The following is a 26,145-nucleotide window of genomic DNA, read 5'->3' as shown; positions in this document are numbered from 1 at the left end:
CTAGAATCTCAACTAGTTGAGTAATTACCATTACAAAAAAAAAAAAAACACGAAATACATTCCCTTTGATTAGGAAAAAAACCCTAAATGACTAAAGACTTATTATGTCTATATCTGTATCATGAAGGACGAGCCGAGAGCTTACAGTGAAAGAAATAACGCGGTGACGAAAAACTTGTGAATCGACACATTATCATTATTTGATTATACCAGCTAGATTATGTGTTGCTGCATATATGCTTCAGAATTATAGAATGATATTGGCTGTATGTATAAAATCACATCCTACATCGCAAGGAAGCCCTATACACTATATATCAATCTGACATATCACTGCAAAGTTCATTGCCCTCAGTGTCTAGACATCTGGATTTCTTGCAAAGAATAGGCTTGGCATTCAACTTGGGCTTATGAAAACGTACAAATCTCATTTTCACTTGTATCTGTATGGTAGAAAAAAAAAACACCTCATTTTATTGCACATTAGCGACAACTATCTTTCCTTCGACTAATGACAATTTGCTATTCATTTGTAACAAGCAACAATCATACCTTCAGACAAGACAAACAGTTTCTCGTTGCATCTATAAAGCACACACGAGCGCGCACACACTCACACGACACGTAAAGCTATTTCATAATAAACCTCTTGTAAACGTACATTATCATTACAGTATAATTATATGTACATGCATTTTATCGTAGCTAGCAGCTGAGAATATTTCAGCGTAAAAAACAAGGTTTAAAGTGTATGTAGAATAGCAACATCTAACCAAGATGATTGTAAGATAATCCCTTCATCCTTTCTATAATTTTAACGAACAATTATGTAAAGACGAATTTTGTGTTGAGGTGTTAGCTTACGGAAGTCTTAACAGTACATGTACAGACACGACAGACCACTTTGAAGGTACAGCCAGATTCTTGACACGCATATTTTTCTTTCATCGATGTTGGCTAACAAAATATTTTGGAATAAAAACAGACTAATTTGAGTAACCTGGCATAAAGGCAGTAAAACTCTAATATCTAGGGGTTCACTTCATTTCCTTAGACTTGCCAACACAGATTCGATCGTATATTTCCTGACACGACAGGTCCATGGACCCTTAGGTAAATAAAAGTCTTGGAAAGGAATACGTTTTAACGAGTTTACACCATCCAGTTGTGTTATTCAAATCATAAGCAGTTTTTGATGCTTTGTTGAATGAAAGTTATGCATAATTTAGAGAAAGGAAAAGACAGCAAGAGAGAAAGAAAGAAAGGAAGGAAGGAAGGACGGAAGAAAGAAAGAAAGAAAGAAAGAAGGAAAGAAAGAAAGATGAACATCCAATTACCATGATTACTGGGATCTGAAGCTCAAGAATAGATACCTTGAAAACAACGAATGATTGTTAGGTAAAAACTAGGAGAAGATGAAAATTATTTTCCTAACTCACTCAATGACAATCACATTATTGCCTATCATTCAAAATACTGTCCTTTGATCTCTACAAAAATTGGAAAACATTAGTGACGATTTTTATTCTCTTAATCGAAAATTTGCGAAACATCATGGAGGATTCGGAAGAGAAATAGACTAAAACTTGTAGTCTGACGTATGAGCTAGTCTGGTAAATCTGTAAATCAATCGTTCACTTTACTTTAGCAATAGTTATAACTGATTCACATTTTCAACTTCAGCACAAAATAGCAGTCGTAGAGAGTAGTATAACTTAAAAGAAAGACTTTTGTATCTCACGAGCATGACGAGTACGACTGATGCAAGCTGAATTTTGATACACGTTCTGGTGATTTTAGATTTGGTGGCAATTCTTAGTATCTGCAATGAAAAGTTTGATAAATCGGGTGCACGCAACATACTGATCGTTGTCGGGTTTGTTAAAAGGAGACAACATTCCGTCTATATATATATGGAGACTATAGACATCATGAATGCATACTAGATCGAGCATCATGAATGCATGCTAGATAGAGCACGGCAACCAGAAAGGGTTACTGCATGAATTATATAATATGTATTCTCAGGGAAGAAAAATCCTACAAAGCCTCTCTTTCGTGTGAGTACACACATGATGTTTTGCATGACGTAATACAGGGGAGACACGACGTGATTGGGCATTCTTCGCCGCGCCCTTAATTTGCATAATAATTTCATGATGATTACACGGACGTGACGAGATGGTCATCTTCGTTCATACCAACGTCCTGTTGCTCCGGGCCCCTGGGTGGAGTCTGGAGGGCAACCTTCACTTCTTCATCCTGAACACGAGAGGGCATAAGTATGACGTAGAGTGAGGAAAAAAAAAAAGAGGAAAAGAAACTCAGAACACATTTACATAATGTAATATCTAGTATGACACTCTTACCATACTGCAATTAGTGATGGGATCCACTATGCTAAATGAATCAGATTTTGATGAAATGAAATTTGTCTACTTCATAATTTGCAACAAACTTTACTCGCGGTATCACTGGCAAAAGTTAACCAAGCTGTAAGCTTTCTATATTCAATGCCATGGTAGTTGCGATTTTTGGAAGTTCAGGCGCAGAAGCCTGAAAACAAAGAACCTCCAACACACACACAAATCTGACACATACACACTCAAACATCTTTCTTGACACAAAAAGTCTTTGTGAGCTATTGTCTCTCATTAAATAAATAATTAAATCATATTCATACATACTGTGCTGAAGTAGAATGCAATCATTATCCCCTAAGCACAATGCCAAGGACATTGCTTTGAAATGAACTCCAAAACAACCTCTGGAAGACGGAATTAGGTTAGGGCTGACTCAATTCTTATGAACTTATGTTTTGATTACAATGCCTGGAAGCATTGTTTTGTTTTTGTTTTATTTATTTTCCGTATAAAAACAACGACAAAACAATAATCGTACAGTCAACAGAATGATATTTAAAATACGGCTGGATTGCCCTACTCAGCTGTGCCTACACGACACAGCTGTTCTACCGTGGGGTCCAGGAACAGAGTAAATTATAAATGCAATAGAAAACATCAAATGCGGAAAAAAAAAACAAACATTACTATAACTTTTAAACAATATCTAAAAAAAAGTGAGCAAGAATTAAATAACACCCCACCCACCCATCCTATTTCATAAACTTGATATTTATCTTGATATGAACATTATGAAAAAAAAATAAATATAACAAATACAGTTTATTTTATGCCATATTTAAATCAAAAATATTTCGGAATAACATCATTTATCATTTTATTAAAACTGGTTACACCTGAACAGCACTTGGGCTCTGAAGGTAATTCATTATAACTGGAAGCTCCTCTGTACAAAATCATTCTTCGACAATATTCGGTCTTGGGTTTTGGCAGTGAAAGGGTACCATTTGAGCGGAGAGAGTAATTTCGGGACATGAAATTAAATAATTCTTTAAGATATGGGGCACTGTAGTTATGGAGACATTTGAAAACCATGGAATTTAAATGCTTTTTGCGCCTTACGTTTAAAGAATCCCAGTTTAGAATTTGATGAATTTCATGATTTGATACATGCTTATATGGATTTATCCAAAGAATTATCCTACCCGCCCTATTTTGTAACTTTTGTAACTGCGAAGTATATTTCTGCGAGGCCGAGTCATAAATCAAATCGGCATAGTCAAACAGAGGGAGTATACGAGTATTATGTAATAGTTTTAAGCATGTTTCATTAAGAAAATGACGAAGTCGACCAAAATATTTTACAAGTTTACCAGCTTTACCAAATAATGCATTGATGTGAACATCCCACTTTAATTGCTGGTCAAGTGTAACTCCAAGGTACTTGACTGTTTCTTTGTGTTTGATCGCCTGCCCACATAACTTTATGCGAAGGGCATTGCGGCGTGATAATAAAGAGCGAGAACCAATAAAAAACTCTCAGTCTTTTGGAGATTTAGACTAAGTTTGTTAACACACATCCAATCGTACACTCTTTTAAGATCGTTGTTTAGAACGTTTTCAATATGAATAGGGTCATTATGTGAAAAATATAACACTGTATCGTCTGCATACAAGTGAATGTGACAATTCTTTACTTGACTGACAATGTCATTAATATAAATCACAAACAGAACTGGCCCCAGGATAGAGCCCTGTGGGACACCATGATGTATATCTAAAAAATTTGACATAGAAGAATTTAAAAGTGTTCCGACTTTTCGATTTGTTAAATAGCTTCTAAACCAAGCAAGACAAGCGTCAGAAAACCCCATTCGCTTTAGCTTTTGCAACACAATGAAAGGATCCACCGTGTCGAACGCTTTCTTCAAATCAATGAACTTGAACATTCGTGCAAGTTGTAGCCGGCAAAGACAGGGATTCTAAACTTATCATGCAGCACACGATATTGTCTTGCATATACAATCAACCTGGCAGCCTTGCACACTACAAATCTGGAATTTAATCTACAGATCAATTTTATGAAACTTCTTTTATTTCAGTCTAAAAGCAAAAAATATTCAGAGCAAATATATTGTCATACAATATTTTGAGTGCGCCATCTGCTGACTGCAATGTGATAAACCCAGAATATAAGGAAGGTGCCAAATATTGACTACAAAATTATATCAAAGCCTAAAGAGAATGAAAAAAACAAAACAAAACCAATTACACGAGCGGCGAGAAAGGAACTATTTGAAACTCGCCCATAACAGGCTCCTTGTTCAGGGCGACTTGCTAATCTTGCCACGGCGCTTAACTGGCTAAGGATGACAAGGCGGGAATCAACTTCGCAAAAACAAGCAAAAACAAACAAACAAACAAACAAACAAATAAACAAAAATACTGGGCAATGCTTAAGATGAGTTTTACACCTAATCATCCTATGCAACTATAGAGAAGGCGCTTAAAGCAAGTTTCAACCAGTCGCCCTTTGCTGCACTACACACAGTATAATCAGAAGCCTCCGCCATTTACTATGTGCTGTTTGAAAGAACAAAACATGTATAGTGTCACATCAACAAGGTGTGTTGCATAGGAGTGAAGTGGGCGTTGCCCATGTGAAAGCGGTTAGCTACACTCACACTGAAGAATCGTGCCAGTACCTCGCGCTTCGCCTCGCTGTCCTTGCGAGCGAGGTGCTGCTTCCGTAGGGCCTGTACGGCCGTGGCGCCCCACCTCACCAGGGCGGGGCTACGATCACCACCACTTCCCCTATCGCCACCGTAGCTGGCGCCTCTCTCCTGTGCTTGTGGCGCCAGATCCCCAGAATCTCTGGAGCGCTCTGACGTAGATAAATGGGCGCTTTGGTGACAAGGGTAAAAGTGATATATAAAACAAAACAAAGTGAAACACAGTATGATCAGCAAATTATTCGTGTGTCTTAGAATGTCAGCAAAAGCAAACACGTTTAATACAAATGTGCAGTATGAGACTTTGTGAGTTAACAGTGTACACGTCATTACTGTCTCCTGCTATATTGATGGATACTGGAACATGACGCGAAACAGTTATGACTAATGACAACATTGCGATATATCGATCGGAATATATACTTGTTTGCGGCAAAACCAAAGATTCACATTCTAATAAAATATGACAAAATTGTACCTTATCCGTAAATGTGAATAACACAGTGAACGTCTGTTCCAGGTAAGAGGAGGCAGTAGATCGATGTGACATCATCTGAACCTGGCCTTTCAGTGTTATCAATTTTATCTATTTACGTCCCTTTAGTGGGTTGTAGGCTACAATGTAGGAAACTGGAGGGGTTGGAAAGCCCTCATTTTAGAAGTTCGTCCAGAGTTATAGGAAATCATATGTTTCTCCGATGTTACGAAAGTGTAGCATAATGTTCACTACGTTTGTTTTACATAAAGTATGTGTTCCATACTGGAGATATTACTAATTTGCCTTTAAAGTTTCTGAGTCTTCTAGTAGTCGCTGATTCTGGAGTAAATTGGAGTAAATTAATATCGTCTTATGCACTAAAATTGTAGGACCAATTTTAGCGACAAAACATTTTCGGAAGTAAAGCATCTTCAGTTAATTTTTGTAGCTTTCATTGCAAACTACTGGTCTACCAAATCTTACAACACAATTTTAATGATTATGAGGAATTACACTGATTAGCATTAGTCACTGGATATTCTAGTCGTCTAATATTGATAATGTATGTAGTTGTCAAAACCTAACAGAAGCTCTCGAGAATGGTATACCTGCCGTGCTGTGAAGGGCTGTGAATGTGAGACGGTGCCTGGGATCTCCTCGCGCTAGACCTCGGCGGGAGATAGCGTCTGTACACGCTGTACTTGGTGGAGCGTTGAATGCCGTGTGGCGACACGTTGAAGCCCGGCATGGCCGAGCGGCGCTCTGCTAGGATCTCCGTGATTTCTCCGTCCAGTGCGCAGAAGAATACGAAGAAGAAAGCCCCCTGGAAGACGAAAACAGGGAAAGGTAATAGAGACAGTCGCATGGCTTATGACTGAAACTGACGGTCGATTCGGGAGCTGTCACATTATATACCGATTGGTTTTGACGCTACTGCAATATCCACGATCGCATTTATTAGCAGATCGTCACTTTGTATTTCGAAAGTAAAAATGATCTATCCTAAAGGATATGAAATGATGACGGTTGGAGAAGTTATCGGCGCCGATATCATGAGTAAGAAAAGATCTTACAAAATTTCACAACCACATCCTTCACAGGCACAATGAGTGCCTTAATAATTATATTTGTTGCCTTTACTGTTGCGTAGCGACACTTCGTGTACACATTATCGGTCAAATTTCGGCATGATACCGAGCTAAGTTGATGAAATTGTACGGACTTTAAATAAATTACTTCTACGAAACGTGTCACTGAAAGAAAATGTCACTGATGTACACGTTTTGTCATATTCATGGCTTATTCAGTGTACTCATGAAAAGTGAGAATCAAATTCTGGGTAAATCTTGTAGATTTTGAATATACATTGATGGTGAAGCCACTTACCTGTAAGATATCAAACATGGCGAAAAGAATCTGCGGGATAACACTGTACATATCGACTGATATCAAGACAAAGGCCCAGGCTACTGCCATCAACACAACCTGGATCCAGCAGCCTTTGCAATGATTACTGCAATCAAGAGAGAACAAAATCATCTGTTATCTGTTATCTGTTATAGTCGACTGTCAAAATCATCCCTCATTGATACTCGAACGTTGAGGGCTAAAAATCTGTGTGAGTCTGAAAAGTGTTCTGATAACTTATGATTATCTATAATGATTCGCCAAGGAGTACATGGACATCCATTTGACAGTGTATTTGGTCTTAGCATATGTCTTTCAGCGTTGGCTTACCAATTATTATTTATCCAGTTCAAATCTGCTTTATGCAAGAAGAGAAGCCAGTGGAAGCTGTAATATTTGTAGGTCTCGCTGTTTTTCAGTCCAGGTTTAAAATTATACCATTTCATCTTGATCGACATAAAAACCATAGTACAATGTATCGGGTAAATATCATTATGTGAAATGATACAACAAGTCGACTTTGTGTATCACTCAAGGCATTGTACAATAACTTGCAAAGACAACTAATACGGCAACAATTAATCACCTCTCAGTTTGTTTGTTTCTTTGTTTGTTTTACTTTTTGCCCTAGTAGTTGGAACTAGCTAGAGTTAGGAAATAGTGAAAGATGTGTTCATGCGTCACTTTCTATGGCTCTCGAAACAACCAATAGCTCAGCATGGTTTCGTATCCCGGGCAGGACACGAAGTTCACTCTTTGCAAATCAAGAGCATGTTCCACCACAATATTCAACATCACCACGTCCTAGGAAAAACTGAACCTTGTAACAGTGGGCCTGAGGGTATCTGAACCAGCCATCACGCTTGGGGTGTATATGAATGTGTTCTAAACGGAATCACGTTTGTGGGGGTGTTAATAGATAGGTACAAAACGGAAGTAAAAGGTGGTTTTCTTACCCGATAACTTTATTTGCCTCTTTGTCCTTGGAGTACGAACTCTCCATAATATCCTTCATTGTGTAAACTAAAACAAACACGGTGATCTGTCAAACAAATGACATTGAAAAAGGGAAATAATCGTTTGAATGTCATGGAAACAAACATGTCAAAAAAGAATACTTTTCCGAACAAAAACGGGAGTCCAGAAATCACTGGAAGATCAAATTTTGTCCGAAGACTTGGCATCACATAAGAATCAAATGTGTCCTTACTATGTCATAATCTTTTCCATTACATCCTGTTTGGATTTTTCAATGATAGCTGGTCTATACTGATCTTCTACAATTCTCCTGAGAGTAACTGCAGCGACTGACAGTCGACAACCTTGCTTTGGCATATTGGGAAATGCAATAATGGAAAGTCAAAGTTGTACAATATTGTAGGAGTGCTGAGCACAAACATTGAAAAGTATGTGTTTGGCTAAAGAAGCTTGTTGAGGTCGTACAAATTTGGGTCATATTTACATGGATTACGTATAAAATGTATACAGTACATATCATGAAAGAAGAAGAGAGAGAAATTGATAGGTGGTAGGATAAAAGATTGATAGACAGATAGATAAGTAGTAGGATAGATAAATAAAATTACACATAGCTAGATGAATACATGGATAAATAGATGGATAGATAGAGAAATAGATAGATGAATAGATATATGGATAGATATATGGCGATAGTTAGGACAGGAGGATGAGAGAGAGAGAGGGAGCAAGAGAGAGAGAGAGAGAGAGTGGAAATAGCAGAGATGAGCGAACTTACTGCCCACATTCCCGCCGCCGGTCCCGCCAACAGCCATATATGCTCAAAATCGATAAAACATCTGAGAAACAAAAAACAGGAGAATGAATATAAGTTAATTATTTGACTGTCATGGAACCACTTCATTACAGTCATGCATACAACAGTGGCATCAGGATAATTAACTTACATTAACACCACGACACTATGTGGTGTTGCTATACTGTATCAAAATCATGCATTTACATGCTTTGAAACTGCTAAGTAGTTTGCGTATACAATCGCCGCAAATTCCGCGGTAGGTATATAATTCTATGAAAGAAAAAATCAATGTACAAAGCTGGCTGCACATTGAACCAAATAACATAATAGTCAAAAAAATGTCATTGACCATTTCACATCATCATTTTGTGAAGTGAGATTGAAAGTGAATGTAGAAAATGGTTCCGTATTTCAATGGCGCACAAGTGTGAAATGAAAGTAATATATCCTTTAATTCGTTACTGGAGTGTCAAAAGAATTTAGAACTTGTGCAATGCATTGCGATATAATCTGATGAATAATCTTAAGCAAACATCCTGGATAGTATCATTCCTTGATTTTCTTTTATACCATCAGCAGTTTGATAACACTACATTGTGACCTATCTACACAGTTGCATGTAATCATTTAGCTGTAGCTCCATGATGTAACTTTGAGAAAAACATGAAAAAAAGTAAGTCTGGTCTTTTCCCAAAATGTATTGATATTCAAATACGCCCTCTATTCAGTATGAGACGACCAAAGCAACTATTTCACAGTGTCAAATAATTACAACTCACACATCAGCGGCAAAGTATGTCTCCCATTTGCTCTGGACGAGCGCCCCCACCAGGACGGCTGGGACAACTGTGGATAGACGATGACAATGTTATGACTTTATGCAGATATCGATAATGCGATGATGATTATAAAGATTGTAATGATGATTAATAATGAAAGCAGCAGTAATAACAACAAGAGTCCTTTTCTTCCTCCTTCTCAACAGCTGCTACTACATCTCCTATTACAACTACAGCACAACAACAAGATTATATCAGCTAACACACTCTGAATTCTCTCTCTTTTATATTTCATGACTTATTTCATGACCAAAAAAAAAAAAAAAAACAAAACAAAACAAAACACAGCAGGTTAAATTCCACAATCATAGTATGGTCGACTCTTTGGATTGGTGAGTAACACTGTCACTCGATATATTGGGAAATTTAAGGCGTTTTCTCTGTTAAACTCATTTCTTTTTTTTTTTGTTACTTGATCTTCCTCCCCAGAGGGGCCCATATACTTCAAGCGTTATTTTTACCTAATAGTGGGTCCCTCCACTCTTTGAAGATTGCATATTATTGTTTACTTCATTTTGATTACTTCAGTATACATTCAATGTATCGTTACTATGAGGTTTCACTATTGTTATATACTCTGTTCATATCACGTTGTCTTGTTTACATTATTTCCTGCTACAAAAGAAAGTGAAATGTATGTTCCATTTTCTGTCGAAAAATGTAAAATAAATTTGCACTGAATTAAAATTGAAGCAATATGGCTTTCCATAGTCTCTACTCACACCAGCCAATGACGTAGTATCTCAGCATTGGTCTCTGCTGTTGCGTGTCTGCGTGTATGGAGTTTGCCACCTCGATGTAGAGATTGAAAGCCTCGTTGCAAATCCAGCTGAAGGAGGCGATGAAGAAGAAGTGGATTGCGATGGCGAAAATCTTGCACACGGTCTGCAGAGGAGACAAAGTAAAATTCTGGTTTTATGAATGAGAACCATGGATATTCTTTACACAGCAAAGATTGCTGAGACAAGACAAAACTTGGGACCTATTCATTAACCGCAAACCATTCGTACTGATCAAATCATAAAACACCGAAACCTACGAGTTATCAGAGAGTAGAGAAGTTACAAAGGTATCACGTGGTTTAATTTATTTTTGTTACCATTGTTTTCTTTACTAAGATAATAGTAATAACAATTAAGTATCATCTATAGTAACCATCATCATCATCATCATCGACATCATCATTATTACCATCATCATCATCATCATCATCTACGTCTCCTAGAAAAGCCAACGCATTCTGTTGTAATTTCGAACAGAAGGAACTACCAAAGACTGAAAACTCACATCCTGTGAAGCATATTACCAATCATGCACTTCAGGGTGCATTATTCTAGCGATTAAAAAAGAATGTTGTCATGTCTCACCGCATTTTCTTGCCGTGTGATGCCAATCATGAAGAGGATGTGAAGGGAGAGCAGCGAAATGGCAAGGTTGCGATGGACCGCCACTGTGTCCGTTGTACACCTGTCGTGAGATTGGGGAAAGAGAGATCTGTTTTATTGAAATATCCATTAAATTTCATTACCTTAATTACTCGATTTTTTTTCTGTACCCACTAAGTTCCATTTCCCCAAAATCGCCCTTGCCTTTCGTGATGTCATCAAGAGTGCAGGCAGTTGAACAGTGAAAAAGGGTATGCACCTAGCTTTAACATGATGTACTAGCTCACAACAGCAAGACAGTATTCATTTTACAACATTTCACACCTTTTCTTGCCGCGCTCTCAATCCCGGTACATTTTTCACACTGTAATGACGATGGTAATTTGCAAGGTTCAGATATGTTATTATATGAGATCTGTCTGGAGTGATTTTGTGCACTAGTTAAGGTAAGATGCAAGACAGTGGGTATTGTGATGTTTACTTTAACTGATTGTACTGTTGATGACGTCACGAATGGGAAGACACGTGTCATTTTACGAGTGGAGCTCGGTGAGTGCACAAAACTAAACAATAGAATGATACCAATTTGCAATACAGTTTTTTATTTAAACATCTAGAATATTTGTGATTAATAGATTTGTAGAATTATTCCCATCAGTAGAAGTTAACATGAAAAAGACGTTAGGATACCTTTAACCGTTTGCCTAGCAAAACGTGATAATTCCTATATAAAGTCTTTGAGGATACAAATTTGTAGGAAAGGGGCTAGCACCTACATTGTGTACTGCATCTGGTAGGAACCTCTCTACTTCTTTGATATGGCATAATTTGACTATTATTAAAACTAACTTTCCCGTTACAGCTTTCCCCTTTTTCTATGTCTGTGTAGGGTCACCTTGGTTTATGGCGTATGCTTTATACTGGACTGCTAGTATGTGAAGCCCACACCAGCACTAGTAGAGAAGGGACCATTTTCGTAAAATGACACCTATAAAACATCAGGGTCCTTAATACTTAATACAGCTTTTCTCCCAATGATTATCAAAAACGCGGGAATTCGGGGTTGACGAATCGTACCGGAGGTAGAAGAAGACGCCGAGGGAGATGGCGACCATTGTGGTAAAGATGAGGATGCCGATGTAGCCAGCTGCTTTGACGACAAACCGAGGAGGTTCACCGGGATCCCACTATAATACAACAACAGAGGAGATCATTGCTTCATAAACGAACTATAGTGTAAAAAGAAACCCTATATTTACCAGCAGGTTTTGCACAGAGGAATAAATGGTGTGTGTAAATCTATTTTTTTATTCTAATTTTTGGTGTTATATTTAACCATGCGAAGCAACTTTTGAATTGCCAAGGTGAACAAGTGGAATTCATCATGTGTTTAAATGACGTGTTAAGTCTTTCATTGACCACACACTGGAATGCTCATTCATGGAACATACGCGTTCGGGTATATGTTTACATACAGCACAGTTTGCGTACACATACATTATTATGATAATATTGCAGGCGTGTCTGTATGAACTGAGAACCATTGTAATTCATGTTACTTACATTAATGTCATACATGTCTGTAGTGACAGCAAACGTGCCTAGGCGGTAGTACAGACATTTGACGAACTCTCCGTCTGATGAAATATTCCCGTCCGAATCCTCCCAAGACCATCCATTTGGCCTGAAACAGACGCAGATTATGATAATTATGATGAATGGTTACAGTTTGTTAGTCTGAGAGTTCGTTGATCCGAGGGTTTGTTATTCCAAGGCTCGTCATTTCCAAGGTTCGATAATCCGAAGGTTTGTTAATACGGAAGTGGAAAAAAAGGTGGTGCTTCCAAAGGTTCGTTAATCCAAAGACGAAATAAAGTTCTTCTGTACGCACCTTTCGGATTAACGTACCTTATTTCATTTCTGGACTATCGGAAATTCGGAATAACGAAGCTCATTTTATTTACGGATTAACAAACATCTAAGGTAAAAGGAATTTCTGTGTTTCGGAATAACGAATCTTATTTCATCTTTCGAATTTACGAACCTTCAAAATAATCACCATTACCCTGATGAATGGTGTGGAAGAAAAACTGGGATTTTATTAAGTGTAAGTGTTGTGTATTCAAATGATTGACAGTATTAATCGAATGCGTTTTCTTTCTAAAAAGAAACATTTTATGCTTATAGAGACTGGATCCATTGTCATTGTCTTGAAGGTCATATTAAGATGAAAAAACCCTCACATATTCAGACGGAAGATCACATCAATATGTTTTTGCTTTAAGGCCGATCGCATTAATAGTTATACCTTAAGTGCAGTTTCTATTCAAGAAGATATCAAGTACAGATTGCACACTTTTTTCAAGCGTGATTCCAAAGGCATTTTCAACTAGCATTCGGTGTTTGCTGGCATCAGTTTCTCTATATTATTTTCTATATTATGGACGTTGTTATCACCATACGAATACATTACCATATCACACTGCTATTTAGATAGTGACAACAATCCGTGTAACCCACTTACCCGCCACTGATGTCAATGTATACACAGTCCGGATTGGAGATGTTGAACGACTACAAAAGGAAAACAAAATGACATAAAATATGTTGTTTATGGTCATGACACAAAATTTTAAGTGTACATCACCAGTCGTGTAAGATTTGTGAAGACGGACTGCGAGAAGTATCATATTTTCATTGTAAAAGCAAAACGTTACACTGATTACAAATGCTGACTATGAAATTCCGGGCATTCTTACGTTAGTAAACTTCAGGTTTATTTCGATGGGGTCGGTGAGATTGGCAAAGACGTCTCCAATATCAGTCTCGGAGTACACGCCCGTCGAGATGACCACGGAATTGACGTTGTCTTGTTTGTGTCTGTCTTCTTTTTCTTTGTCTCTGACGTACTGCACGATGACTTGTCTGACAGTGTGAGGATATCATGTCAGATCACGATGTTAAATGGATTCAACAGCAATTAAGCTTTTGATAATTTTCAGACTCTTACGTAGTATTTGTGATGATCATGGTCATGATCCACAGCATTTGTATAGCGTCATATGTCTGTTTTAAAAACATTCAAAGGCGCAGACTCCTCCAAGAGAGTTAGCAGTTGAATGTCGAGTGAAAATGTGAGTATTGAGTGGGGCTTGGAAGTGCTCCAGTTTGTCAATTTCACTGAGAAAAGATGTGTGCCTAGCTATCATGCCTAGTGAGAACATTAAAAATAAGTCGGCAAAGACTTATTGAAATTGGCAGTACTGTTTGGTAGGTATATGTGTTGCTGTCAACTTGTTTATAGGTTTGCATCAGACGAGATATAAATTAGATTTATCATACTCTTTTTGTTCGTTGTTAGGCAGCTGCGTAAAGAAAAGGTAAGGCATGTTCACAAAGTAATCAGAAAGCAAATATTGTTGTGAACATCGGTAATATTTAGGCATATCCAAACCACATAATGCTTTATTTTCTGATGATGGTTATTAAGCTAATCTGTTTTACACATTGTAGGCATGAAATCTTAAGAGAATTCACCAGTGGTTTTGTTACTTACTCAGGATGATTTGGCAAATATCTTGCGATCTTCTCGTATCGGATGTAATACACAGCCACGCTCTTTTCTGTAAGAAGAGCAAGAAATGGAACACACAATGTCGAGGATTTGAAGAAGCCTTGCGTATTGCCACGTGATTGCTTAAATATGCACCCAGTACACAATGATATCAAACAAAACTCTTACGTAGACACTGTCTTATCATTAAAAACTATTATTTTTTTTTCTCTGTGTTTTCGTAAGACAGATAAAAACCAACCTTATTTTACTCAACTATCAAAGCACTATCATTTGCTGTATGTATTGTTCACTGTTTTTATACGAAAGTAAAATGCTATAATATACCAACCAACCAACCAACCAACCAAATACTGAATGCGTGCTACTCATGTGATTATCACCAGATTACACCTGCCCTTGTAATGATAATTTCATATCTGAATTAAATACACAATTAGATGTTCCCGAATCATCCTGAAGCGAAGAGAATTAAAGATGAATTCACTTGCTTTGCATCAGCATCGAAACTTATCGACCACTGAACTAATATGGCAAAAGACGTCCATCAACTGTGTGGAATTTTATGTGTAAAACCCACAAGGATTTGTCAGCGTCGTATGCCTTCAAAAATATATCATGGCTCGAAATCCTAAGACACGTTTCCTGTTTAGATCTATGTCCATCATCTTTTCTTTCGAAATCTAAGTAAAAACTCTGCTGTGTATAGGTTTCATCGCAGTTGTAACGACAGTCATTTTCGCACCCAGAAGATCGTCGTCCAGGTCGTCGAAGAGCGTGTTGGGAATGATGGCCTGTCCGACCTCGGCTTTTATGGATCCCATGCCTTGGATTGTGGTGTCAGGGAAGAAAGAGCCGGTAAACGATTTGGGCTGCACCATTTCCAAATACAGAGCTGAAAACAAGAGGAAAACAAAGTTATCAAGCGTATCGAGCCAAGACATCAAAGACATGACATCGGACCAATTAATTTTCCGCAGTTAGGCATCATGGGAAATACTTTTTGGAGTGTAAAAACACTTCTGCTTATTTGATGATCACATTGATGATACGTAGAGGGTCAACCGATTCGTGGTTAAAATGAAAACTAAAGTAGATTAATGAACAAAAAGATATGGTAAATAAGGGAATTAATGATGAGGTAATAACTATTGGTTACAGGTTTTATGGCAAAATTATCACAATATCTATTAGTATAACAATAATGATGATGATGACAACTACTGACTCCGTCATTTATATCAGTGAAAATGTATGATATGATAAAACTCTCTCATCGATGCATCGTACCGATGTTATTCCTGACGATAGCTTTTTTCCCATCCCCTTCTTCGACCGATATATCACCCCTCTTCTCATGGCGGAGGAAGCTCTTGGCAAACAGGTCCACAAACTCGTCCATCACTTCGAGCAGGTTCACGGCTTGCGCGCCTCGGGGAAGAGTCGCGTTCCATGCCACGTCGTTCCGCTCGTCGATGATGTTGTCGACGGTATCGGTGAACCACTGCATCGTAAGACAGAATTACTTCTTATTTGGCTTGTGTTATACATGATGTATACATTTCAGCACGATGTTGGTTTTGCTTGGAAATCTTAGCTACTTAAGCAGTTGTTCTCATAGATGCGCCGTATAAAGCGTGATACCCGATAAACGGTTTTACTCGGGTCATGAGTATACTTAAAAAAAAAAGATTGAAATGTGTATGTTCAGGCCCTAGTGACGAGACCAATGTCTTCACTGATGACGTCTTGTAGGAAATTTAAAACTTGTTACCGAAAGAGAGGGAATTGTCGGTGAAAATGGTCGATTTATTGATTGTCCGCAGAGAAGATTTGGCTACACAGACAGAATGGAAACAATATGTATTAAGTAAGCAAGCGGACAAAAACAAACAAACAAAGGATAATGAGACTAAAGTTGTATGGCTTCTAAGTTGAGCACATAGTCACACAGCTCCATGCCATGATGCCAACTTCATAAATCTGTGAGTTCTTCTACGTTTTAAAAGCGAAAAAGGCTACTTAAATTTCAATCAGTTTCAGAGGTGTTTTATCTGCCCCGTTATTGTTGATATTGACAAACAATCCAATTTCATTACCTACAAAACTGTAAGCCATTAACGTCTTTTAAGCCATTTGACGGTTCTAATTAAATTTTGTATTTTCGAACTCTTGACACGTTAAAGAAAGCGATGTGGTCTTACCCTCACGAATTTGTCGGTATCGCCGTACTTTGGGTAAGCCTTGGGTTGCTTGAATCTCAGCATAGTATCGGTCCAGTGATACTCATCGAACGACGAAGCCTGAGCTCTGACGATCAATCGAAGGCAATCGATACTCGCCGATAGATCGGAAGGGTTTGTCTTCTTACCCAGGGTGGAATTGTAGAGGCGTTCCAGGAAGGGCAAAATGTTGGATTTCGGACCAAACACGTTTTTCTCGATCTGACAAGAATGAAAATGACTTTGCCAGAGCACAACATGCTAAGAGACTTCAGACCATACCAGGCGCGGTGGAGCACCCCAATTTGCATCTCATTATCGCCCCGTTCTATTTGAATTTCCAACGGGCATCCACGGCTGCCCGAAACTGTGTGCATGAAAAAGTCAAATCTTTACCTTCTCCTTGTGCCGCTATGCGTGCCGCTAGTAAACTCAAACTTCCCACACTATCTAAGTTTTTTAAAACCTTCCTTTTGACGAAAAAATTATGAAATTTGCTGCACTAGAACTTGAGAAAATAAAGCGTTTTGAAAATCACCTCTCGCAAAACATGCTCTCTGTTTTTTTCCGACTGGACTATGGCCGGGCTCCAATGTGTCCGAAATTGGCAACATAAGTTCATCACGCCTCAATCCATATATGGTGAAAGTTTTCGCTTGGTTCCACCTGTACTTTTTGAGAAATCAACTTGTTTCTACAGGGTTTGGAATAGAAAATTGTAGTCAGCGAAACAATTGAAAATGACGTCATTTCTTTTCCCGTAATATTGGGCATGCGTGGTACGTGAGATTCAGGATTTCGTGCACATTGTTGGTTTGTAGTACGTTGCATGTGACGCAGTCAATTTTGCTGATTATTACCTATACGAGGTAGTTTTGCGAGGCAATTACAGTTGTTATTTTGCAGGGTCGGGAGTTCAGCGGGCGATATTAGAGCATATTACGAGCATCCGGGGTTTTACATATACAGTGGGCTCCCGTTATAACGAAATCCTCGGGACCGGCAGTTATTCTTTCGTCATATCGGAATTTTGTTATAACCGAACAAATAAACGATAGAAATACATAGAGTGTATGACATTGCAGCCCAAATTTTTACTTTGTTATAACCAGATTTTTGTTATAACCGCGTGTTCGTTATAACGGGAGTGCACTGTAAAACAGGGAGATGGGAAGAGATATTCCACTCCTTCTCTTCCCACCTCATGTAAACATTCCAATCGACCGCGAAGAGAAAACATTCAAGGAATTCGCTGCGTGTCGATTACACGCACCGCAGAAGAACGCCGATAAATCAACTCATACAAGGTCGACCACTTCCACTAGTTCCAGCAGCACGACGCGTCAAACAATGACAAACTGCACAGTGACCATCAGTTATTACAACTCTCCAAATTGAAACAGAAGCAAAAATAAAGTGTAAAAGCGTTCAGATGTTTGAAGTTCGCCTGTTACAACTACATATGTATCTTTGAAGTTGGAGTTGAATGATATACATTGATGAACAATTTTTCAATTATTCGACATGTTGGTGATGATCTACAGGTAGTCAAATGTGGCTTGATCTATATCATAGTGTATAGCTGTATTCACATATTTTCTTAATTTACCTAGGGGATAGGTAATAATTATGATATTGACTGGCCTTGAGGGAGATACCAGATAAATATTGACCGCACTGAAAGAATATTGCCCTCGTCTTCGACTCGGGCAATATTCTTTCAGTTTGGGCAATATTTCTGGTATCTCCCTCGAGGCCAGTCAATATTATGTAAGTGTCGCACGGCAGTGACTGCTGAGCTGCTGCCGCGCACGCTGCGCTGCATGCAGCAATGCGTTGTGTGTGCTGTGACATGCAACGCTACAGTGACGCGATTATATATACATGGGACCGACATGTACGCTTTGCGTTCGTGTCATTTTTGACATCACCTTCTGTTTGTTTTTTTTTTTTCCGACACAACCATGGCCGGGAATATTGCGGCATTAAATTTAAAGTGCAAGCAGATAAATAAATTTCGGTGTACTTTGTTCGAATGGCGCTTTGGTTCCGCAATCACACGTCGTGAATTTTAGGATGATTTTCGAGGCATATTTTTGGTAATCTTGCTCGCCAGGTTTTCGCTAAAATTTCACATGTTATCATTGTCAAATCCTTTAATATGTTATATGTGCATATTCGGACATGTTTTCAAATTCAAACTAACTCAATTTTAATCCGAAAATAGGTTTCCTTAAATTGTTATTAGCTTGAGAAGTTGTTTACTTTTTCTCAACTACGCGAGTACATGTTGTTTATTTTATGCAAATGAGGCTCGGCTGCCGATGGATTTCTGCGAGATAATTGGGGTGCTCCACCGCGCCTGATACATCAGAATATTGTCTCTACTCTCAACGATGTGTTTAGCTTTTATGCTTTATTTAAGCAATTGCCATGTCCAACAATGGTACTGCGTTCGTGCAAGTAATGTTTCTGACACTATAACTACGATGTTTTTACATGGAAAAAGCCTCAATGTTGAATAGCTTATGTCATGTATGTAGAAGACGTACAAGGAATACAAAATCAATGCGTGAGCTTTTATCACCTACCTCGTTCTTTAGATCCCTGAGTTCATGGGACACACACGCCGAAGCATTCGCCTCCACCCACTCGCCAAACAAGTCATCTTGCAGGCATGTGCGAGTAGCGAAACCTGGAAGAAACACACATATATATTGTGAAATTATTACCCCCAGTATAGTAATTACCTTTAGAATAGAATTATATTGCACCCTGTAGTGACAAGGTGGTTACATCGAAATGCGTGTGGAGATATGCATGAACACATACTTTTCTATACTGTGTTAGTCTATCTGTGTGTTTGTAAGCATATCTACTTTACTATTTACATATCTACCTGTATATCTCTCTACCCATCCTTGTTTGTATGTACAGTATATATTTATATTAATGTATTGATGCGTATGTGTGTGTGTTTTCCATTAACCTATCGATCGGTCTCTTTATCCAACCATCGTGACCAGGCATGATATATGTATCCATCTATAATAAAAAAAAATCTGTGAATCTATATAATGAATGTATGTATATATGCATCTATCTATCTATCTATCTATCTGTCTATCTATCCATCTATCAATCTGGTATCATATGTGTGCACTACAAGACATGTTACACACAAATACTGTGTGTGTGGAGACTTACCCGGTGTGGTGCCCGGACAAGGTCTGGTGGAGTTGTGACCCGTTGGTGTCCGAGGCCAGAGAATGTTCTTATCATGGCCCTGGTTGCATTGAGGTCCTTTAATAAGACAAAGAAGTACATGAACAGAATTTGTGTTTTAAACCAATATCTTAAGATTTAAGTGTCTTACATGATGATTCGTATAGTCCTTTAGTGATATGTGATAAATAATATCTAAATATGTTGATTCTTAACGAAATATATACTATATATTTTGTTTCATTCAGGAAGGGTTAATACCAAGCACGTCAATTTGTACTAACATGTTACTACTAGTTTCGTTCTTAAATTGCTTAAAATCAAGCTTCATAAAGTTAGAGAAAAAAAAATCTACAACTACAAAATATAAAGAAAAACTGTAGTTTCATTGTTGGTCATACTTTGAGGAAAAACAATACCAATTTTTCCCATAAAAATGAGGCAAGAGCTGTATAGGTCTGATACAGAACTGTCATGTAAGATAAAAGATGATCTTACCAATAGTGTGACTGCAGTGACTATCACAATCGTCGTCCTTGTTCATCACACATTCGTCTGCAAGGGGATAAAACAGCTTGGATCGGACACGACAGAGAAAATCTTGTTCCTACTTTGCTTTTACTGCTATTTCGACTCTCATGAATTGCATGATTCTACGCAGCCGCAGTCTACTGAAATATATTAGACTATAATCCCTCATACCAATCACTATATCCTATCTCAATATATCTGAATCCAAGACAGTTATATTTTGCACTGAAAATAAGGCAGAAAGAGCTCAAGATTGTGTCCTTCTTGGTGTATACAGAACTTAATCTTTGTATCGAAAGGAACGTAATTTGTTAGAACAATATCATTACACATGAAGCATCCCAGAAGTTGTGGAATATCACGAATATAAGAATACATCGTCAGTCACACAACCTTGAAATAAAAACAAAACGGTTCTTATTGTAGAAGTACAGAGTATTATAATCTTATGAAATATCAAAGAACAAACGAGTTAAAAGGGATGGTATAGTTTGAGATGGGGATTCAGGTTTTAATTTTATAAGAGATAATTAGAAACCACATATATGAAATATCGAAGAGCATACAATTTTAACAGAAATTCAAATTTGATTTGATGAAAATTGGTTTTGATTTGCCTGAGATATCCAAAGCAGATATCCAAAATCTGAATCCTCATCTCATCCAAAACAAGATCATCCCTTCAATTTCGTGGACGTAATACTACTCGGCATCAATTGTTCGGTTTGCACTCGCTTCTAGTTTTCCGTCTTTGTCCAAATTACCCCATAATGCCACTTTTCATTGCTGTTGACTACAATACGAACTCACCAAACACCCTGGATGGCCATCGAAGCTTGACCATGCCCCTCGTACCGCTGCGGAAGTCCACCCACTCCGCAACGTTACCGCAGTAAGTGAAGGTACAGTCGGTGGCGATCTGGTGGATGTACGAGTCATTCAGGGTGACGTTCCACACGTGCACGTGACTGAGTTCGCCCAGAAAGGCTCTCGTCTTGTCTTTAAGGTGGTGCATCATGTGACCGATTGTCAAATCGCCACCGGACTCGATGTGACCGTCGAGCGGCAGGGCTCTGGGGGAAGTCCCGCTAACGTCAGCCACCAGGGTGCCATTCCTGAACAACTTCCAAGCTCCACCTGTGAGATGATCGAAAAGAGACATCCACAGCACTCCTCATTTTCCATCTTAATTTAATGCTTGCAATTCCATACATTCTTTTAAAAACTTTTGATACTAAATTTATATGGTCTCACCATGAATGATATGTAGGCTACCAAATCAGTTAATTCAAAGGAGATTGGAGGAGGATCCTGCCTCGTCCAACAAGGTTCTCAACCGACAGAATTCCAATCAAATCTCATAACATAGAACTCAGGAAAAGAGTTGCTTTCTATTGTAAGCTTCATAATTTGTCAATCATTCAGTAATTATTAGACATATAGGTCAAAGAGTAGTAATTACATCTATTCAGTTTCCTGTGCCGGCGAATACTTCCATAAGCTTTCACAGCAAGATACTAGGATAAGTTGTTCTGAAACATTCTTTTCATTTCATATTTCGTCAGGTTAATTTCTTTCGTCACGATGGTATACTCTCATATTATTTTGAAATTATAGATACGTATAATGTAGGTTGACGTGATTTCACGAAAAATGCCGGTGTACTGGGGGAAAATGGCAGAAGGCTAAAAAAGACTGGCGTGCGGAGTATAAATGCAGGCCTTTTATGGAATACCTTTGTCCCACGTCACCGCGATGTGGCACCATGACCCCGCCCTCATACCCCAGTCCGCCTCTTCCGTGTGCTTATTGAAGACGCCTATTCGGAAGACACGCCCAATGTTGATCCGCAGCTCCTCCTTGTGGCCCACCACATAGGCGATCAGGGTGGGTTTCTTACTTATTCTCTGTAACAGTGCAAATGCGAGAAACTTAAAAAGTGCAAAATGTTGGCAGGTGCAACAATTAGAATAATACTATAGCATGACTATATCGACTGAAATATGACGAGAAACAATATCAATTATACAACCATTGGATGGTCACCTGTCCTGATGCCGTGTGACATTTTTCCATAACCAATTACTTTAAACATAGCACGTGTGAGGATTGTCAAAAGTGGATCAGACTCACTGAAACAGGAAAGACGCTTTGATTACAAGACAACACCTTCATAACATTAACAGAGATACAAGTGGAATATCCCAGAAATAGCTGTTGTGCTGTATTACGTGTGTATCAGAAAGCAAAGCTTATCGTGGTGGTCAAATCCCCTCTCGTGTGTCCCTTTCATAAGCTGCTATATTGTACAAGTGCATGGCAGGCAGAACTACAGACTTCTCTGTGACAGTAAGGGAAACCTTACTATAGATTTCCCAGAGAATTCATTTATTCTCAGTACAAAGAAGGAGCATAATCTCGAGTGACTGGGTTAGTTATCTATTTCTTTAAAAAAACCCAAAAAAACTCTAAGTGAGTTGTATTACTGTAAGATTTCATATATGATGTTGGAAGACATTATTCTTCAACCATGCAAAATTTCGTGACGTTTGTGTAAGGGATATACAATTGACGAGTTTGTTTGCAAAAACCGATAAGTCCATTTTTGAAGATTTTGAAGTACGGTATCTGTCATAAAATACAAAATAATACCTTTTAAATGATATATTGGTCACTACAAATAAAGGTACATTTTTGAAGTTATGGCCAAAAGAAGCAAAAAATTTCTTATTATTCTCTTTATTTTTCTTGACCTTCAATCGCAAATATCTCCATTTGACAAATATGGACTTATCGGTTTTTGCAAACAAACTCTTCAATTGTACGAATTTTATGAGAGAGAGAGAGAGAGAGGGGGGGGGAAGGGGGTAGGGAAGGGGATAAAGGGGTAAGTGGTGAGGTAAAAGGGAAAGAAATAACCTGAGGACTTTGCTTTCACCTCTTCATCCAGCTTTACCCAGGCTGCTACTGTGAGTGCTTCGAGTGCAGGCACGTTCTTTCCCAGCAGTATGGCGTAGCTGGGAGGGTCAATGTGTTTGAAGTCTAACCTGGAGTCCACAGCGTCAGCTGGAAAGATGCGAAAAAGGTTTAAAGAGATATCTTTTAAGTAAGGTTTCATCAGGGAGGTGGTCTCTTCAAACACCTCCCTAGCTTCACTAGGTAAGATGACAGTGAAAACATCAGGGATTAGGATGCCCTGTTAACTTGTTTAAGATTAGAATCCATTGTACGTCGTAGCGTAAATGAATTCATCGTTTCCTTTTTTTTTTTTTTTGCAGTGGCTTTCGTCAGTATAAAAGTGAAAACGAAATTCACCTGTGATAAACAGCAGACATGTAAACGTGGACGTACAGATGGGAATGCCTTGCATTGTGAGCTCATTACTGAACTGGAAAAAACAAACCTATATCAGGGGACATCTACATAAAGCGAGGTCATGGTCTAATCTTCTATTTTGCTGGATGTTAGCAGTTACTTGAACAGGTAAGCAATCTCCGTTTTAAAAAGACCTTTACAGATATTCAAAGCCCTTTGCTGCTAATATCACGGGGAAGTAGACGGCGAAGTCATCAAGGCCTGTACATAAATAGCTAATGGACTGCTAATGTAACCATCACTCCCTCATATCATGCCTGTCTTGTTTTTTTTTTTTTCTCCAGTGTAAATTACCTGCCTTATTGATACACGAAGACGAAATTGAATTTGCCCCACCCGTGTATCGTGGATGCAGCATAAATTATTCGGAAGCGCTGACATTTCAATCTACACACCCTGACGCTTGCATGTTTGATGGACTGCTATACTACATGGTCATTATGTAATCATTATCGAAATATGTTAGGTGAATCTAAGCCCTGTATGGAGACCGAATATCACCAGTCTCCCATCTTGTGGCGTTCATGGATCTTGCCACGGTATGTTCTCCTTCTTCGAAATAGTAGAATAAAAACTATGATGGAAGGAAAGTAATGGAAATGGTTTCACCCTTTTCAAGTCATGTCAAAAGAAACAATTACACAGATGACAGTAATCACTAGTATACATTCAACAATTCTCCGGTCGGGAAAATCATCATCATTATCATTCAAGGATATATATATATATATATAAAAAAGGACAGCAAATATAATATGAACAGATGGTTATGGCAAAATAGATTGAATGTATTTGTTCCTTTTTTCTCATTGTGTATGTAGTCTAATAGACATGCGATTAATTTGAGTCAGACAAATCGCAGGCACGAAGTCACATTGAATACTATCATTTAAAGTCCAGATGAAAGGTTTTGTATTATATTATAATTCAGCGTATATCTTGGTTAATTCCTCGTTTGTTTGTTTTTTTGAATATTTTGAATAACTGATGCTGCGCATGCGCAAAAACGCACGTACATACCAAAACATACTCATAAAAATACACTGTACGCTCACACTTACAAAAAGAAAAGGATTTGGGAAGCAGAAGCAATATCAATGTTACCTCAAGCTGCATCTGAAGTAACTTTGGGCACTTACTCATACAAAGTTTACTGTTCCATTCGAAACCAGTGCCGCACTCGCACCAGTAGCCGGCTGGCGTGTCCACACACTGAGGGTTCTTGTAGAACCCGGCGTTACAGTGGAGCTTTTGTTCTGACGTCACGACTGTTACATACAAATATGAAAAAAAAAAAAAATGATGAAAGGAACATCCACATTTCATGACTTACGCACAACGGTAAGACAGCCAGTTCTGAACAAAAATTAGTATGGGATGTATTTTGCGGTCTCACTTCGGATTTACTGGGGATTGAGAAGACAGAGTTCCAACGTGATCGAGTATATTCTATCAAGATTTTTAGTAAGGGGAGGAAACTGCTTGACATTGCAATAAACTGTGAGCTCTACATGGTATTCATTTGCCAGAATGTTTATACACAAAGGCAGCAGCTGAATGTGTAGAGTTATCTTTATGATCTTCATTATACAACAATTCGTCAGAAAAAAAAACAAACAAACCAGAGGCACTGAATCTTTTAATGCCTATACGGCTTTCCCGTATTAACATTAAAAAAAAAATCCTCTTCAAAGTTTATTCGGTCGCAGAATTTGTAATCACAGTGAAGATCCAACCGAAAGTAAATTAAATTTGAACTGTAAATTTCGTAGTTCTGTCATGATCGCGATTGTCTTTAACGATGTAAATATCAACGTTATTAACAGACATTTTTCCTCACCTATGGCCGAGCACACACAGACGACAGTTGCTAGGCACAGTAATCGCGGAAAGAAGCCGTAAACCAGCATGATGTACGCTGATAGAGCACTAACGAATGATGTGGTAGTATAAGGCGTCACTTCTGAGAACGATTCTTTAATTCTCAGCCACAGACACTTTCAATCCTGGGGCATAAGATAAAAGCAAAGATTTGGGAAGCATTTAGACAATACTCAAACTCATTTCAAACCGGTGAAACATGTACTTCCAGAAATGGGGTAGGAAAAATATCAGCACCAGCAACGGAACAACCAGACGTTTAACGATGCAAAATGAGGATGACATAATGAAAAAAAAAAAAACCACTGGAACGAAACTGTTGAAGCGAAGTGCATTAATATCCATATTATGATGCC

The 26,145-nt window shown here is 38.3% G+C and overlaps 1 protein-coding gene across 1 annotated transcript; it reads right to left on the bottom strand.

The window, feature by feature from the left end:
* Nucleotides 1-1,998: 1,998 nt before the first annotated feature.
* On the bottom strand, nucleotides 1,999-25,849 carry LOC140228993 (adhesion G protein-coupled receptor L2-like). The gene is made up of 25 exons (XM_072309256.1): nucleotides 25,749-25,849; nucleotides 25,048-25,176; nucleotides 23,472-23,599; nucleotides 22,269-22,440; nucleotides 21,344-21,670; nucleotides 20,501-20,557; nucleotides 19,985-20,080; nucleotides 19,369-19,472; nucleotides 16,760-16,999; nucleotides 15,846-16,059; nucleotides 15,301-15,450; nucleotides 14,538-14,604; nucleotides 13,741-13,906; nucleotides 13,506-13,555; nucleotides 12,545-12,665; nucleotides 12,059-12,168; nucleotides 10,964-11,063; nucleotides 10,319-10,481; nucleotides 9,537-9,603; nucleotides 8,737-8,797; nucleotides 7,937-8,022; nucleotides 6,960-7,086; nucleotides 6,182-6,396; nucleotides 5,048-5,267; nucleotides 1,999-2,262 (listed from the first exon to the last, which is right to left on the bottom strand). The coding sequence occupies exons 1-25, from the start codon at nucleotides 25,816-25,818 to the stop codon at nucleotides 2,164-2,166; spliced, it is 3,339 nt and encodes a 1,112-aa protein (XP_072165357.1). The 5' UTR covers nucleotides 25,819-25,849; the 3' UTR covers nucleotides 1,999-2,163.
* Between the last annotated feature and the right edge of the window lie 296 nt (nucleotides 25,850-26,145).

This window comes from Diadema setosum, chromosome 5, assembly GCF_964275005.1.
Source record: "Diadema setosum chromosome 5, eeDiaSeto1, whole genome shotgun sequence".
Taxonomy (NCBI): domain Eukaryota; kingdom Metazoa; phylum Echinodermata; class Echinoidea; order Diadematoida; family Diadematidae; genus Diadema; species Diadema setosum.
This window is presented reverse-complemented; position numbering and strand designations above follow the sequence as displayed.

Bases quoted from the DNA above. Each gene is read 5' to 3' on its own strand.
- LOC140228993 (XM_072309256.1), bottom strand. From the start codon at position 25,818: ATGCTGGTTTACGGCTTCTTTCCGCGATTACTGTGCCTAGCAACTGTC. The intron at 22,441-23,471 runs GTGAAAGCAAAG...GCACTGTTACAG, and splicing joins GGGTAAAGCTGGATGAAGAG to AGAATAAGTAAGAAACCCAC. The intron at 9,604-10,318 runs GTGAGTAGAGAC...GTCTATCCACAG, and splicing joins ATACTACGTCATTGGCTGGT to TTGTCCCAGCCGTCCTGGTG.